General features: G+C 44.7%; 1 protein-coding gene across 2 annotated transcripts in view; it reads left to right on the forward strand.

Annotated features, from left to right (window-relative positions):
* The window catches only part of LOC147692489 (ribonuclease Oy-like), an 86,124-nt gene extending 74,161 nt beyond the window's left edge, over nucleotides 1–11,963 (forward strand). Inside the window, exons 8-10 of one of the 2 annotated variants that reach the window (XM_086938700.1) lie at nucleotides 814–862; nucleotides 3,845–3,919; nucleotides 10,915–11,963. In XM_086938700.1, coding sequence (XP_086794826.1) covers nucleotides 814–862; nucleotides 3,845–3,919; nucleotides 10,915–11,085 — 295 coding nt within the window. In that variant the 3' untranslated portion in view covers nucleotides 11,086–11,963. The remainder of the gene's footprint in view (nucleotides 1–813; nucleotides 863–3,844; nucleotides 3,920–10,914) is intronic. The other variant, XM_086938701.1, reaches the window with a different exon arrangement.
* The last annotated feature ends 4,866 nt before the right edge of the window (nucleotides 11,964–16,829 follow it).

The raw sequence follows: 16,829 nt of genomic DNA on the forward strand, positions 1-16,829 counted from the left end.
TATACTAAAAAGTTGAATTGAGTGCTTGTAAAATTACTTTAAATTGTGTACTGCCTAACCCATTACTTTCTGCATATAGGGGGTGACAGGCAGGCACAGTGCAAACCTGACTCTGCCAGAAATCCTAGCACCAGAAGAAACCAGGTGCAAACAATGAGCAAATGGAAAATCACATGATTTTAATGCGTCACACATTTCATTTCCACAAAAATATACATATGGTGCGATTTACCGACAGACGGTTCTCTGCATGTATGCTCCTCGAGTGCAAATCTCTCGCAAGACAAATCTTGAAGGCTATGCGTGGTGAAGGAATCCTCATTATAGTCCAACGGTTCCTTTTGGGCACCGATAACACCCTCAGGGTGTGACCCTTTGCAAACATGGGGCTGCACAACTCTTTGCCCTTTGCGCAAGGCAGGGATGCAGATTTTCATGCATTGCTAAGCAATGTTAAATTTAGTAACCCTGCCCATGGTTTTGCCATCCTGCACATACATCCAACAAAACGTCTTACTCTTCTGCAGTCTTAGATCGAGAGGTTGTCCAGGCACTGAGCAGGTGAGAGTCTAACCAAAACTAGGGCCTTGTGGGAGTACTCAAAAAGACAGGTCTGTAGCTGCTTGCGGAGTTCAAGAAGTGAGGAGGAAGCTCTTATACAGGAGTTGCACGTGCAGGTCAGATCCGTCACCGCCCCACCTTGCTTTCCTGCATGGGCCGCTCCTGCTCTTCAGTAAAGATTGTTACGTTTGACTCCAGTGCGGCAAAACTTTTTGTTGCCTAACTGCTATTATTATTATTTTTTCATTTCAGAGCCTTAGAGAAAGCACACATTCTGCCGTCCTGCAAACAGAGCTACCAGGTATGTGTCCTGCACCACGTGATCAACTCTACAACACTGAGTCCCATCCAAGCACAGAATGTACCTCCTTCGAGCATCAGTCCTCAAGCCCCCTCCCTTTAAATGTAGGTCTGGCTTTAGTACATTCTTGCAGGGAGCTTTCAGTCAGCCCTCTTCATTCATTGGTCTGCTGTGGTGCCATTCACATTTTACTTCTGCCCACCACAGCATACAGCATGCATGGTGCAGAGGGTTAGCCCACTTCAGCCGTTGACTTACCTGGCAGTGAGCGACAGCATTCTACTCTTCCATACAATGTGTGCAATCATAAATGCACAAACAAAATAAGCACTGGGAAAGACAAAAGGTCAGCAGCCTGTGCCAGACCTGTTCATTGCCAATGCTTATTGGTTTTATTTACTATAGTATATTTTATGTATTTGCAATATTGTAAGATTTTAAATAATCAAAGAATAAAGAATTACACATAGTCAGGTTTGTTCTTCATGAGAGAAAGGTTCAAATTATCACATTTCACAAGAGAGTACTACGTCACCATTAGCCATATTTATACAGAGCTCTGAATAGAAGTGTTAAAACAGAATAAACTGAATCCAAGCTGGCATCAGACGTAAGGAGTCCGTGGACTAGGTTGATTAATGTGGTAATAAGATGCGATTGTCGCATTAGGACATCCTAGGTGTGTAGATATTAGGTGTTTTACAAAGAGCGCTTTTGCTCTCATTTCGAGGGTGGCCTTAATATTGGATGATCATAAAAAACATTATCAGTACCTGGGGTTTATAAGCAATCCCTCTACATGTATACATGGTATGGAGAATACCTTGTGGAAATATTTATTATCGGCTTGATCTCTGCCTGTTTTGCCAAATTCTAAGCAGTTTACATTTACAGCTAGTATCACCAAAGAACTAGTAATTCTCGTTTTGGAAAAAGGGGGAGTTTTTGATTCAAAGGATGAATTATTGACAACTCATTATGAGGGCAGAAGTGCCTGATAGAAGGTGGTAGCTTGATGAACAGAGGTGACGTGTTCCATGTCCTTGGACCGTTACCTAAGAAGGTTTTATAATTGGTTCATTACAGTTTATGAATCAACACTACAAAAAAAGAAGAAAAACGTAACAAATGTATTTGAATTGCAACTTAGAGACCGCCTAGAGGAACAGGGGGGAATATTTACAAGCCCCAATCACCACCACAACATCACTTTTAAAGATGATGTGGTGGCGATAGGGGCTTCGCCTTATTTACAAGGCAACATTAAGGCACTTAGCATGGCTTCACGCTGTCTTGTAAATAAGGCACCCTTTCATGCTATACTTAGTGTGAAAGTGGAGGGCAATGGGTGTTTCAGTGGACGTTCCGCCAAAATACCCATTGATTTTGACGCTGCCCCATTTATTAGGGTGGCGTAAGTTTGGGGCAGTGCCAAAAATAAGACCAGGGAAAACCTTGGTCTTACCCTGCCACAACGTGGATACCTTTTTTATTTCTCCTGTGTTTGAGCTGTTTCCATGTGTGCTGCATTGTGCAGAACACATGGAGACAGCAAAACGCCATTGATTGTTTATGTGCAGGAAGGTGTTCCTTCCTGCCCATAAATAATCATTTAAAAAAAAAAATCTTTTTTGCAACTTCTATGTGTGCTGCATTAAACAGCACCCATAGAAGTTTCAAAACACCATTTCAGATTGTTTATGTGCAGGAAGGGATGCCTTCCTGCACATAAACAATCTTCTGCTGCAACGCAGACACCGATGCAATATGGTACAAGGGTGCCTGCGTTGGTTCTAGGCAGCTAAATTAGGCGCCAGCACAGAGGGAAACGCAAGGCTGCACCATATTGTTGTAAATATGGTGCAGCCCCTCGTTTCAGAAGTGGAGGAGCACGGCGTTATGCCAAGAGGGCTAACGCCGCGCTCAGCCACTTCTATTGTCAAATATGCCACTGAGTCCCTAAAAGGTTGGTTCCTGAGTCTAAAAGTCCTTGTATTCATACAATCTTGTTACAGCACTCCAGGCCAAATCTTCTCTTTAACAGACTGAAATGTATTCCTAAAGAATTCAAAATAGTTATCAGTTAAAACTAACATTAGGTTTAAGGCCAAGGTACCATGATAGGGATTTGGCTTTTTAAAGATGGTTATTTAGATTTAGGCACACAAGGAGGCTCTGAATAAGAACGAAACATCTATTTGGGAAAACATTTCATACAGCAGTGAAGCTCAATGAAAAACCTAAGGTGTGCAGTACAACACCACAGATACCGAGCTTCAGTCATCACACAAAATGAAGCCAGTCTAGTAACCAGAGGCGAGCTGTGTCTTCAAGCACCAGTCCTCACCAAGGCCTTTAAAGCCACTTAAGTTTTATCTATACCCTCAGGTGTGCTATGCACCACCACATCTGCCGTCCCAAACTTTAGTCTTCACAAACACCACCACAAATTTACGGAGCTCGCGTCAGTGGCCCCGGCTATGAACGTGAGAGTTTCAAAATGGAGATGATGTACTTAACCATACACATTACAAATCCTTCATGCTTGGCGCCCCAAGAAGAAACTACTGTGGTTACGAATAATTCAAGGCTAAAAAGCTATTATTTCCAAGAAATTCCAGGTAGTTGGATCTTTTATTCCTTGCAGCTCCAGGGAGATTAATCATTGTTCAGAAAACTCAGGGTAGATGAATCCAGTGAAATGTATCTTTCATATCTGGACACTCAAGAAACAAGGCCATGAATGCTGGAGTCTCCATGCAGATGGATCCTTTATTCCTGAAGATTACAGACAAACGTGTTATGCCAGCAGGCTTCAAGCAAACCTGGATGTGCTTGAACCCACTCCTAGCCTAACCCCACTGTAGGTTTGGACTCTCCCTGTGTATATCATATTCAGCCCAGAATGTCCTTTTTCCTTGACAGCTCTCCTAAACATTTCATTTGACTAGATCAATGCTTACAAATGTTCTCTCTCCTCAGTACGAAACCCTTCATCGTGCCCTGCTATCGGTTGTAGGCGAGGCTTACGGGTTCCAGTGCGTGACAGATGACAAGGTGAGACATTTCCTTTTAGTCTTTTAGAATTCGTCAATGCCGAGGTAGCAGCCTATAACTGACTTATTATGATATGTACGAAACAAAACGATCCATTGTGGTGGCAAGTGAATCATCTTGGGCCAGTATCTCCAAATTGAATAGGCTGCTACAGGTATGCAGTGGCTGGAGCAGTCTTAATTTCTGTCTGTGTCACAGTGTTGAGTTTTATCTTGAACTGGCGCCCAAGTGCGTCAAGGATCTTTTACTTACCAAGCTTAGACAGTCCTTGCTGCAGGGGTGTTTCTGCAAGGCTTGCATATGATTTGAACAGAAAAACAACCTGGAGAAAATGGTTCTGATGAAATCTGTTCGTCAAACCTTTCTTGGCAAGTTTCTCTTCACAAATGGGTTTCACAAGTTGACCAAATTAAAGCCTTTACTGAAGATTAACTCTTTTCTTCAGACTGTTTCTCTGAGAGGGTGTTTTTCACTTTCTTCTCCCTTAAGCCCATCCAATCCTGCAACTTTTTTTCTTTTAAGAGGGAGTTCCACCATTAATCTCCCTTCATGTAATCTTTCCACCCTTCCCCTACCTTAAACTCTATTTGCGCTCCTCATCTTGTTAAAACCTGCCTTTTTGTTTTTGCCCTTCAAACACTCTTCCCAACACTACCACACATCAGCTGCCGCCCACCCACAATTACCTCACACTTTTCCCTTTTTACTTTCGTCAAGTTGTCTTATTCTTTTGGCTAGTAACATGTTTTAGCACATAATGAATCATTGACACAAGTTCTTCCTTTTTAGGTCTCGGCCTATCCCATTCCGCAAGAATGGATAGGAGGAGACTTATAGGGGCTAAACTAAGAGCTAACCTAAGCTCTCAAAAAGCGGATTTCTAGAAGTGCATGTGGTCTCGTGAACGCGCCCCCACAGGCACCATCTGCGTCCATATCAAGGCAATCAGCCTCCTTCCCACTGGCTTCTGAAGCTTCCCCCAGCATGCGCTCGGTCGGCCTCAGGCATTTCTCCTCTCCTAATTATTCACTGCCCTCAGCCGGCCAGCGGTACTTTCTGTCTCGCATTTCTCCCCCCCCCCCATCCCCACAGCAATGCCAATAGCTTGTTGTGTATGTTATCTAAATTGCAAATGTAATTTTGTTCATATTGAATCCAGGCAGGAGTTTCTTTGAACCATAATACATTACAGTTAAACATTCGATTCTGTCTTCATCCAGTAGCTGTGTTCCGTTTTCAGCCCTCATTGTCATTGTTGCCTGTTTGCAAGTGCTTCTCAGTTCACCAGTGCCTCTCGAAGAGGAGCTGCATTACACGTTTCAATTTGTATTTTGTTTCCATTATAAACATTGCTCTTAGGATGCTTCTACAAGGTGTAACCCATTTCCAGTTCTCCTTTAGAATCAATATGATATATATTAGTAGTTAGTATGTGTAAACTGGATAACATGTAACATGTAAGTTGGAGAGAAACAATGCGCTGTTTCTAGCACCATATTGCTTTTCTGCATCAGTTGCTACCTGCTTTCCCTCCCACCTCCCACGGCCGCTTTTCCCATTCACGCGCTCAGCAGGTCACCATTTGCCAGCATGTGCCCGCTAGCGCTTTCATCCCTATCAATCCCCCCTCATTAACAGCCTTGTTTATCTGGTTTTCGTGCTGGAACCCAATCTGTGCCTCATGCATCTGTATCCCACTGTGGCAAGGGTGCGTGTCACTCTGTGCTGGATGTCTCTGTATCCATGCATGCGAGTTGTCACACTTTACTGAATATGTTTATGCCACACTAAACTGCATGTGGGTATGTCACAATGTGAAGAATCTGTCTGTTACACTGAAATTACGGTGTATTTCACACAAAATGTGTCTGCTTCATTCTGTCTGACTCACTTCTGAATGTGCTGAATGTGCCCTCACTCTGTAGATTGCATCTTGATTTGTGTCTATTTTTTTTTGCTGAATGGCGGCATGTGTGTCTGTGTGCGCTCTGAATATTTGTAATTACCTCTCTCCCCATTGTGTTGAAAGATGCTACGAAATATTCTTATTCACTTACCAGTGACTTTGATACAATATTTTCAGTGCCCCTTAAAATTAAATAGCTCTAGTCATCTTTATGCCACGCTGTGCTGCCATTGGTTGGTCATATGTAGTCTTGTGCCCATTTTGTCCAATCAGTGGCTCAGCCCTTCCTTGTAAACTACTGCTTCCTGGGGCAAAGGTACGCTAATTACACCCCCTATGCCCACAATTCTCCCTTAGGGCCCCAAGGGGTCCCTTAGGATTGCCCACACAATAAACCTGTTCCTCTCTTTTTAATTTCTGACTCAGAAATATATTGTAACGCCATCAGTTTTTTTAGACATGAGAGAGTGATCTTTTTGTGAAGGCCTTGGGGTTTTTGTTGGCCACTCTGGTCCGGTTTTTCTCTCTTGATTAATTTAATCCTTGGTTTGTCGTTCCTGTCAGTTCTGTACACTGCATCAGTGGAAGTGCTTTTCGGAGTTAATTGACCCAACTTACTTCAGGTGAAGTGGACCCCTCTCTCTGCTCAGCTGTTCGTGCTGGCACTTCAGCCCTTTGTCAGTTGTAGAGTTTCAGGCATGGCTATTGAAGAATTTTACATAGAAACAGACAATAATACCTCTTTTGAGTAAGGCAATCTGTTGCATATCTGCAGATGTATTCTTCCTCTGTAGTGAACACATTTTTCTCTAAGGAGAAGCCTCTTTCCTTATATACCAATAAATGCTCGGGGCATTCTGTTTCTCTTTGCACCCTGCGTAGAAATATTGAATCTTGAAACTTTATGTTAAATGACCGCAAAAGTTTGTCACATAGCACCCCCACTATACCACTCAGCACCACCACATTATCCCTCAGCACCACCACATTATCACTCAGCATCACCACAGCACCACTCAGCACCACCACAGCATCACTCCGCACCACCACAGCATCACTCAGCACCACCACAGCACCACTAAGCACTACCACAGCACCACTCAGCACCACCACAGCACCACTCAGCACCACCACAGCATTCACATTATCACTCAGCACCACCACAGCACCACTCAGCACCACCACATTATCACTCAGCAGCACCACATTATCACTCAGCAGCACCACTCAGCACCACCACAGCATCACTCAGCAGCATCACCCAGCATCACCACAGCATCACTCAGCACACCACAGCACCACTCAGTACCACCACAGCACCACTCAGCACCACCACATACCACTCAGCACCACCACATTATCACTCAGCACCACCACAGCAGCACTCAGCAACACCACAGCATCACTCAGCACCACCACAGCACCACCACAGCAGCACTCAGCACCACCACATCACCACCCAGCACCACCACAGCACCACTCAGCACCACCACTCAGCGCAACCACAGCATCACTCAGCGCAACCACAGCACCACTCAGCACCACCACATTATCACTAAGCACCACCACAGCACCACTCAGCACCACCACAGCACCACCACAGCACCACTCAGCCCCACCACAGCACCATTCAGCACCACCACAGCACCACTCAGCACCACCACAGCACCACTCAGCACCACCACAGCACCAATCAGCGCAACCACAGCATCACTCAGCGCAACCACAGCATCACTCAGCGCAACCACAGCATCACTCAGCGTAACCACAGCATCACTCAGCGTAACCACAGCATCAATCAGCGCAACCACAGCATCACTCAGCACTACCACAACATCACTGGTTCAAATATGTTCTCTCAATGTTTCAAGCTTTATTACAAATGTCACAAAAAGATGTTAATATTTCACTTCTGTTCTTGGATTTTCGTCACAATAAAATACACTGAACATAATCTTTACAAATGTTATTTACAAAAGTTTAAGCTATTGCCATTATAAATTACAATCACTTTTATTTAAGTATTAATTATTTAAAAAAATTAAAAGCCATTGTTATTTGTAATTGCAATACATCTAAGTCACGTAAATACAAAACATGTTGCATTACAAATGCTATAGGTGTCACATTTGCGAAAGTTATAACTATTGGCATTGTAAATGACAAAGCCATTAATTTAGATATTTTCAAAAACAACACATAAATAAAAAAATTGTCATTTATAAGACCAATAGCTCAAACTTTCCTAATGCGAGACCTATTGCATTGCAAATGCTTGTTTAACCAGTAGGCAACCTTGTTAACCAACGGATAATGTCTCTCAATTTAAAGCTATCTAAGTTATGGGACCGCTTTTAGGATGATTGTAAATAGAGTTGCTTCGGGTGGAAGATGTAATTATTGACATTCCTCAACTTGGAGAGGTTTAGGGACAGAGTTTGATTTATTCTCCACCAAAGGTGATGATGCGGCTGAATTAAAAACATGTGGAAAATGGGTCAACGGTATATGGGTGGACTTAAAAGACAAGCTATGATGACTGTGAGAATCTAGCCAGTCCAAAGACACCTAAGTTGTTACATCGGATGTAATAATGATAGCAGAATGTGCCTCACTTATGTGCAACTTAGATATTTGAATTTCGATAGAACCCAGCCGGCTTATAATATGGTACACAAAAGCAATAAACTGACCCTCTAGAGATTCCAACTTACTACTAATTAAGGTGAGTTCATTAACCTACCCCACAATTCTTCCCACCAGTGGAGGATTGGGTTTCCTATGAGCTCTGCAGGTTTTGTCCCTCATTTCTCTTTCCCACGCTGGGTGCATTCCATATTAATTTCCGGGGAAACAAGCCAATTACAAGTTGCTTTGGAATCCTGACTGTCAGACTCTGCAGTTGTGCAACAACAGTCAGAGAGACTGCAGTTAGACCCTATCCCCTTCTCTGAGGTGGCTGAGCCAGGCAGAAAAGGAGCGGTCAGTTTACTCTTGGCATTGCTAGATGTTTTATCAGGAACAGACTTGCTGACAGTAGACAACTGTTCTTCCATGGAACCAATTTCCTGTCTAAGGCACCCATGGTATTTGAAAGAAAGTTCACAATTAAATTTGAAATGGAAGAATCCTTACCAACAGAAGCTATGGATTTTCTTTTTTTCAATGATACTTGATCAAAGTGTCTAAGTTTTAAAATCACAAAGCAATTGCCTATCCCAACCTTGTTTTGGGTCAGATGAGTGCAGTCATGCCCGGTCTGCGACTTGGCGCGTCCCACGCGGATACCACCCGGCTCCTCTTATGCCAGCAGCCATGCATTTCCAGGTGATGAGATCCCAGCTGCATCTTGGGATGGTGAGTCAATGGCAGTAATCTCTGTACAAACAGATGCACCCATGCAGCGGGAACTTATTGCATAGGCTTCTCTTATTGTAGCAGCACAGCAGCCCCGCCTTCCCAGGTAGTGAGAACCCATCTACACCCTGGGACAGTGAGTCCAATGACAGTAGTTGTGGTATTAACAGAGAAACATCCCTAAAAGCTAAACATTTTCTTCATAGGACCACCTAGGCACACTGCGGCATATGAGGGGGTAGATGGTGCAAGTTTAGGCACCATGGTGAAAGTGCATCTTTCCTAGGTTGTTGGTGGTTTCCAAATCCACATGTTGTGAGGCTTCCCGTGGTGCACGCAGTGGGCCCCTTTGGAGGGCGGCCACCTTAGTGCCACATTAGGCACCCCAAACCAGTCTAGTGGCCAGACCTCCGGTGGTCCCTGAGGTCCGGCGCGTTGCACGCGTCACTTGCGGCGCACCGAGTGGGCAGGGGCAAGGTATTGTTTGTTAGTTATGCGTGGTAATTGTTTTCCAATAATGTATTGTGTTTTCCATTAAAAGGTGTTTGCAACTCTGCATTTCTTTAATTTGCCAGGGTAAAAGGTGTGGGTGATCGGCCATTCAGGCTTTACTAGGGTAGCACAAAGGGCTGAAAGCAGGATTTGGAAGCATGGGTTTTCCCTCACTGAGGTACTCAGGTTGGGGTTCCCAGGCATGTGATGGCACAGCTTGCTGAAGAAGCTGCGGCTCAGACTTTAGGGGCAATTATTTGATGTTCATGGGTAGAAAGGCACTGCTACATTCAATGAAAGCCACAATGGGTGAGATAAGTAATCAGATGGGCCAATGTGAGTTGTGGTGGTCCGAGATCACTCCACGGATGGTCTGGCACAGGGCCAGATCAGGAGAGGCATTGAAATTTCACTTAGGAGACTAAACAGCACCATGCGCAAGTTCACGGAACAGAGGGGATTTGGCTTTATCAGACATGGACTCTTACATGCCAAGGCTACAGGGTATGTCAACGAGGATGGAGTTCACCTGTCTAAAGTGGGCATGGATCTGTTTCTGTTGGATCTGGGCAACTCCCTAGAGTCGGCGGGTTCTAAGTAAGAAAGTTGCCTGCCTTGGTGGGGGCCCTGGGGGTGACGGGTGCTACATCCAGAGCTGTGGCGGAGTTACATGGTGATCCAGAGGCTGAGTGGTACACAGGCATACCCTCTTCAGGAACACAAGAAGGGTGCAAATGCCAAACAATCCCAGGAGCCTATGGCAGGACCCTTTTGGAACGATGGCGCCTCGGTAGTCCTTCGGGTGACTGTAAGCCTGAGCAACTGGGGGCTTGCCTGGACATGCTCCACCCCTAAAAGGGTGTGAGTAAAGGAGTGGACTGGTGGTCCACGGTATGTAAGGGGGAGACTCCCCAACAAAGGATAGCACTGATTGGGTTGGCCACGGTGCAGTTAGGCACATCAGGTGGGCAGGGTAGCCTAGGGGAGTCACCGCTGCCTGCCCTTGGATCGCTCGTAAGTTGACCCACAATGTTGGCATATTTCTTGATGAAATAAACCTGCAGAAATATCTTCTCCATCAAATACGAGTCTTGTCTGTTAATTTATTATTAGAATGCTATGATTTGCAGGTTGGGTGAGTTACTGAAATTGGCACTATAAAGCCTACATTGTGAAGCATTTTGCACCATCATTAACACATTCACACTGACTGATGGCTTTTTAACTATTTCTCTTGCAGAACCGACAGATTCTGACACAAGTGAAAGTCTCGCTGTTTAGAAATTTTTCAAGTGGCTGTCTTGATGAGAAGGCGGCTGTGAACCCCTCTCCCTATAAACCCTGCTTGAACACCAAGGAGATTTATTACTTCCCCATAAGACTGGAAAAACCGCGAGAGCCGTGCCCATGAGCTCACAGCTACCACTGAAGACTAAGTGCAGATGAAAGACAGAAAAGATAATGTGAAATGTTTAAACGGTTAAAATTGGGTAGCAAAGTAATTCTGTTACATTGCAATTGCTGACATAAAAATTAAAAATATTCCAATTGCACCAGATAATATGGATAAGGATAAACGGGAGAGGATGTGGTCTCATGGTTAGACTGACATCTTTGGAGCTGGGAAACCAAGGTTCGAGCCTCTGGGTCGACTCCACATCCTGTGATTCTGGGCAAATAACTTAATCTCCCCGTGCCGACCAAAAAAATTGATGTGACCTTTTGTAACATAACTGGTGCTCATTTAAAGCGCTTCAATACCTTCGAGTTGATATCGTGCTATATAAATCTGCAACAACAAAAAATGTACAGAACCTGTGCAGCCCATGAGCTGAGAAACCTCTGCAAAGATTGTACATTCAGCGTTTGAATGGTTTGGGGTGACTTCTCCCCTCCTGTTTGTGGTCACACCTTTCTCTTAGTTCTTCTCTCCTCCCTCCTCCACCTCCTGCCCCACCTCCCTTGCTTCCGACCCCACATATAGGGAATGTAATGGCCTTTATTATTGCTGTTCTGCACCTACTGAGGGCGCACAATGATGCTGGAGTTGTGTTGTTTCTTCTTCTATTTTTCTACTTCTTCATTTGATTTATGGTCATCGAGTGATTGTGACAAGTTGACCCCTCGTGGAGTTCCTGCTCCTATGAATTGCATCCTTGTATGCCAGTAAGCTATATGGCCTGTGTAACTCTGAAAAACTCAATATACACATTTTCAACAAAAAAAAGGATAAACGTCGTATTGAGGATGCTGGAGGTAAAGTGGGTTCAATAAACTTTACTCAGAGGATGCTCCGTTTCTATTATTATTCAAACCATAGCAGTGAATTAGATTGTGAACTTGTTAATGGTTAAGCAATTAACTTCTCTTATTTTCATGATCTCAAATGACACCGCTGCAAATGATCTTTGTGCTATTTATATAAAGGGAAACAAGCCATCTTTATAGAATACTAATGGCGGAACCCACGCTGGAGTATAGAACTTCTGTGCTAGATGCTTTTGGACACGTGGCTAAAGCATAAAGCTGCCGATAAATGCCACTTTTCGGAATGTTTTTTCCTTCGCTTCAAAGCCTGCAGTCAATGGGGCATGTTACCAAGGGCCATTATCGCAGCATTAGCGGGACTTTTTCCCGCTAATGCGGCGATAATTTCATCGCCCTATTACCAAGCTGTTGCTAACACCAGTTAGCGACAGCTTGTAGGTGATAGCGGGCATTTAGGGGCCCACTTTGCATGTCAGCGATAATTATCGCTAATGACATGCAAAGTGGGCGTGCCAAGATGTTAGCGACTGAAAACAGTCGCTAACATCGCTATCTCCGATTACCAACTTTTGGAAATATTCGCGCTAAGCGCGAATATCTCCAAAAGCTAACGCCTAGCCAGGGCAGTTCTTAGCAATGTTATCCAATGGTAGGTGGATAACATGGCTACGAGCATTAGCTCGGTAATGCATGAATATCGTGGACTTTTCAGCGATATTCATGCATTTCGGCCGATTTTTATTGCTTAGGAGATAAACCTTGATAATAGCAAGGCTCCTAAGCGATAAAAATAGGCGAAGCACGGCGATACAATTATTGCCGCTAACCAAGCATAGCGATAATTATCGCTTATGCTTGGTAATATGCCCCAATGTTCTTGCATAATAATTGGCTTAAGCAAATGATACCAGTGTTTCGAAATGTATTACATCAAGCGTAATGGCAGAAAAGAGCTAGAGACCAAGGGCCATATTTTAAGAATTGTGGCGCATGGTAGTGCAGCAAGTTACATTTCGGCAGCCTAGCACCAAAGCAGGCACGCTTGCACCTTGGTGCAAGTGCCTGTGTTGTAGGCTGTATGGTTTTGTGCGGGAAGGCACACCTTCCTGCACAAAGACAATCCATAGAGTCGTTTTCCTCTTTCTATGCGTGCTGCAGAACGCAGCCTAACCTGGGGAGGTCTATCTTTTTGGCACATTCTCAGGTTTACCAGGCTTGGTAAATCTGAGAATGCGTCAAAAACCATGGGAGTTGCATGGGGACACCCACCTCGGCGCCCATGGAATGCCCCCCTTTTGCAGGGTAATGCAACGCAGTTATTTGCGCTGCGTTCCATTACTCCTTATTTTTTAAACTATTTAATGTCACTCACAGTGGCTTTGCGTGGCTTCATAAATATGACTTAGAGGGTTGCGTCGTACATGTACCAAATTGCACGGTGCAAGAATGACGTAAGCCCTCATAAATTTGCCCCAAAATAGAGTTTTTGTCATCAATAACTCGTGTATCTACGTGAAAGTGGAAAAGTGCCTAAATTCTATTATGGGGCAGACACAGTGCTTGAATAAATGATAAGACTAACATGCTGACAGATGTTTTACTTCAATGTCTGTTTTAATCTTAAAAAATGATATTTTTCGAACTCACTTTTTGTTAGAATACTTGCTTTCTCAGAATGTTTATCTGGCTTGCAGACAGTAACCTGGTCAGAGCTGAAGAAAGACTGTCCTATTTAAAGAGGTACCCTGAAGAAGGCAGAGAGGACGTCCACCTCTTTTCGCCATATGTCACTCATTCACCACAGACTAAATCAGTGCCCACATCTGAAACTGCTCTCCTTCACCACCACAACCACACCTTTCCTTCTTGACAGCCTGTTCTGAGTCTAAAGTAAGATGGGGCACATATGGAGAAAATATAGTGGCAGGTTAGTTTGAAGAGCTGAAGGGTCTATTGAAAAGGAAGGATGTTTCCGAAGACCTATACGCCGTCCGAGACGCAGATGTGGGAATCACTCTCTGTCGAGTCAAACAGCACCCAAAAGCACACAAACCATGGAATTCACCTGAAAAAAAGGGCCCAGGAAGTCCACTTTCTTGACTTGGCCTTTCAGTCACAAAGATGGGGAAGATGGTCATATTGCTAGGCTGTGCAAGAATGCTGTGAGCTACCAGAAAGTTTCCAAATGAGTTGACTTGTTGAGTTTCCACTCTGTTCACCAGAAATGGGGAATTGCCAACTGAGTTCAGGCAAGAAAAACCAGGACTCTCGAAGAAATAAAGGATTCTTCAGTCCCCAGAATACTCAAGCATACCGGAGTAGGCTCATCGGAGAGAAATGGATGTGTCAAAATGGGCGGAAGATACCTGAACTTCAGGATAGTGGAAGCCAAGTCGCCCGAATATATGTGCCCGACTATCGAAGACACCTGAAGCATCTACCTTTATAATCACGGTTATGTCTACTTGGTAATGGAGATCAACTTTAGATTACATCTGCTAAATGAAGGCAAGAGTTGCATCGGCAAGATGTTGCTTCAGTACAGGCCCAACAGGGCACCTGGCCCACTTTGCCAAGACCATGGTTGATGAGAGGAGATCTTGTGTCATAGAAACCAATTCTTTCAGGTTTGGCGCCATGCAAAATATATGCAGGAATATGGTTGAAACACAATATGCCACCACCTTGACATTAGACCCACTGTGTCAGCAGACATGTTTGTGGGAAGAAGCTGAACTGCTGAAGAAGAATGATGTATTCTTTATATACACTTTGGACATGGGCAGGCCAAATGTGTGGAGAACCACATCTGCATATCTGAAGACAGACTAGTCACAGAATAATTTAGAAGACTGGCTCATAATGATGTTAAAGACGAGTTGAGAGCAACTCAGAGGTTTGCTGGCAGACTGAATAATATGAGAGTCAAAAAGCTCATATGGCTTTAAAATTGTTGTTTGTCAAAAGAACAATGACATCCCCTGCAGGATAGTGCCAGGCCAGTACAGAACACCAGGAGTGGAGAATGCTTAAGGCTATTTAGCAAGCAGCCCATGGTTCTAGTTCACAACCAGAAAGCAGTGACCTAAAATTATGAGAAAATTGCTTTCATAGACCCTAGTGGACTCTACGACTTTAACAATATGACCCAAGACATATCAGAAGCCCTTGCTACCTTTCCGCACATAAATAAAAGCACTCTAGGAGAAGATGAGTGTGGTATCTTCTTAATTGGGGGGGAACCTCTACCTTATCAGCCACCCCCCTCCTCCAGGTTGACACTTGGTTGATACCGCTGTGACATCAGTTAGAATGTCACAGCGGTGAACATTCTGACCGGAGCGCCCTGTGAGGCGAGAGGAGATCGTTTGCGATGTCAGCTGTGGCTGGGGTCATTTCTCCCTTGAACTGTGATTAATAAATTCTGGACTAATCCAACGTGAGTCTCCCGTGTCTTACTACCAGCTTTGTTACACTGGCGACGAGGTCGAGACGAAGAAACAGAGGAGAATGTAACGTGGACCCCAACACGCTGAAGAGTAAGAGAAGAATTCTGACCTTCCTACCACGAGTAGAGAAAAGAATCGACCTTCCCTCAGGCATTAGAGCGATGCATGAGGTACGGAGTGTAGTTTTAATGATGACAAGTGCAGAAAAGGATTTTTAACCAGTTAAGAAGCCCAGGCACTTACCTGCCTCCGGTGAGGTGGTCTTCTGTACTGCAAATGGGACTGTGTATCTGCCCCTGGTGCCAGGGAGCAGTGGTGATGACCAGGGCCGGACTGGGAACTGAAAGCAGCCCTGGCAAATTTTGCCAGACCAGCCTCCGTCCGGCACGTAGCGAGCCGACCAAAATGGTTAATTTTACAACACTTTTTTCATTACGTCTTCAATTTGTATCAACTTTCAAAGCACAGTAAATAGTAGATGATGACCTTAAAGAACATCAGGTTACCCACCCAGTCATATGTACCCATAGGCATTCTTTCAGAGAGCACCAAAAATAGACACAAGTAGTGAATCAGAGAGAACAAAGTAAAAGTGAAACCAGCCCCCACATGGTGTGTAGCAAGCAAGCGAAGTGATCAACCACTACTAGCTGGGAGCATGAACAAGCACTGACTGCGGCAATAGGTCTGGCTATGTTTTTACGTGGGGAGAAGAGGGAGACAGAAGAAGTGAAAGGGAGAAGTAGAGGGAGTAGAAGAGGAAGAGAATGAGAGAGAAGGAGTGGAATGAGAGAAAGATGGGGAGAGGGATGGAAAGAGAGAGAGAGGGAGGGGAGATAGAGAGAGAGAAAGGAGAGGGGGAGAGAGGGAAGGGAGTAAATAGAAGGAGAGAGATGAGAGATAGAGAGAGGGGAGAGAGAGAGCGCGTGAGGGAGCGAGAGAGAGGGAAAGAGAAATAGAGAGGGGGATGGAGGGAGCGAGAGGGGGGAGAGAGAGAGAGGGGTAGGTATAGAGAGAGTGAGAGGGATAGAGAGCGCCTGAGGGAGCGAGAGAGAGGGATAGAGAAATAAAGAGAGAGGGAGAAAGGGAGAGAGAAAGGGAGTGAGGGGCGAGAGAAAGAAAGTGGGAGAGAGGGAGAGAGAGAGGAGAAATAGGGAGAGGGAGAGAAATGGAGAGAGAAATACAGGGATAGAAAAGAGAGGGAGGGCTAGAGAGAGGGAGAAAGAAAAAAAATGATAGAGATTGAGAGTGAGAGAGGAACCAAGAGAGATATGGGGATAGAGAGGGGGGATAGAGGGATAGAGAGAGAGGGATAGAGAGAGAGAGAGAGAGAGAGAGAGAGAGAGAGAGAGAGAGAGGGAGCAAGAGAGGGAGCGAGAAAGGGAGGGAGAAGGAGGGCGAAAGAGAGGGGGCGCGAGAGAGAGAGAGTGATATCACA

This window comes from Lissotriton vulgaris, chromosome 9 (assembly GCF_964263255.1).
Source record: "Lissotriton vulgaris chromosome 9, aLisVul1.2, whole genome shotgun sequence".
Taxonomy (NCBI): domain Eukaryota; kingdom Metazoa; phylum Chordata; class Amphibia; order Caudata; family Salamandridae; genus Lissotriton; species Lissotriton vulgaris.